Here is a 1,083-nt window from a genome sequence, read left to right as displayed (position 1 = left end):
AGCCCTGAGTGGCCATTCTGGGTGATCTCTATCAGTTCCTGGTCCACTGGGTAGGTTTGCTTCGTTCCGCAACACTTGTCAACGTTTTTAAATTTCTGCAGGAGGTTAATGCACAGATTGATGACCAGCGCCAACCATGCCATGCCAAACAGAATCCACAGCGACACCACGTTCCTGTACCATTCGGGGTATTGCTTGTCGGGGATTCTTCCTGAAAAAAGAATTATCATCTTTATTTTTTGGTAAAAGGGTTTCCTATTGGGGAGGAGTATTCTGAGCAAACGCAACCAACTAACCCACAAGTTCCCCAACCATGAACATGTTATGTAGCTATTAGCGGTCCACTCGTGTGCCTCTCCCTTTGTCCACGGAGCGCCCAGGGCAGTGAGTGTCCTTTACGTCTTTGTGGAGATGTACAGCTACGCATGGGCAACATTGTATGAGACTTTAAGGACACTCACATCCATGTTCACATGTACTTATCACATGCCTACGAGGCATATTTAAAGCGGACCTAAACTCAATGTTTTTAGTTTATATAAAGTAAAAATCTTCTTTTTTTTAAGTGCATCACTCAGATGCCATTATTAGGCGATCAGAATTGAATGGTAGCGCAGAGCCTCTCGGGGTATAGACGTCATGCATTCTGGGAAGCTTTTGGCTGCTCCATCTGCGCATGTCCGATCTCAGGCATAAAGGGCATTTTCCTTCACTAAGGGGAAAGAGATTCCAATCTCATGCATGCACAGTGAGATCGGCCCTCTTTTTCCCCCTTTACCCGATCCCCAGATTTCCCTGCTCCTTCTCCTTCTCCTTTCCTCTGACACTGTTATCTCCCCCTTCTAATACAAATCATGGCTCCATTGGTATCTGTGACACTGCTCTCTCTTGGTTTGCTTGCTATCTGTCTGACCGCTCCTTTCAAGTTTCTTTCAATGGTAATTCCTCCTCTCCCACTCTCCTCCATGTTGGTGTTCCCCAAGGGTCAGTCCTTGGACCGGTGTTCTTTTCTCTGTACACCTCCTCTCTTGGTAGTCTCATATCCTCCTTTGGCTTACATCTGTATGCTGATGACACTCAAAT

At 46.2% G+C, this 1,083-nt stretch overlaps 1 protein-coding gene across 1 annotated transcript in view; it reads right to left on the bottom strand.

The window, feature by feature from the left end:
• The window catches only part of KCNK17 (potassium two pore domain channel subfamily K member 17), a gene marked incomplete at its 3' end in the record, with an annotated part of 19,752 nt that continues 18,669 nt past the window's right edge, over positions 1–1,083 (bottom strand). The window contains 1 exon segment of the mRNA XM_072410003.1: positions 1–211. Coding sequence (XP_072266104.1) covers positions 1–211 — 211 coding nt within the window.

Source organism: Pyxicephalus adspersus, chromosome 4, assembly GCF_032062135.1.
Source record: "Pyxicephalus adspersus chromosome 4, UCB_Pads_2.0, whole genome shotgun sequence".
Classification (NCBI taxonomy): Eukaryota; Metazoa; Chordata; class Amphibia; order Anura; family Pyxicephalidae; genus Pyxicephalus; species Pyxicephalus adspersus.
The sequence above is the reverse complement of the archived record's forward strand: the minus strand, read 5'-3'. Positions and strand labels throughout refer to the sequence as shown.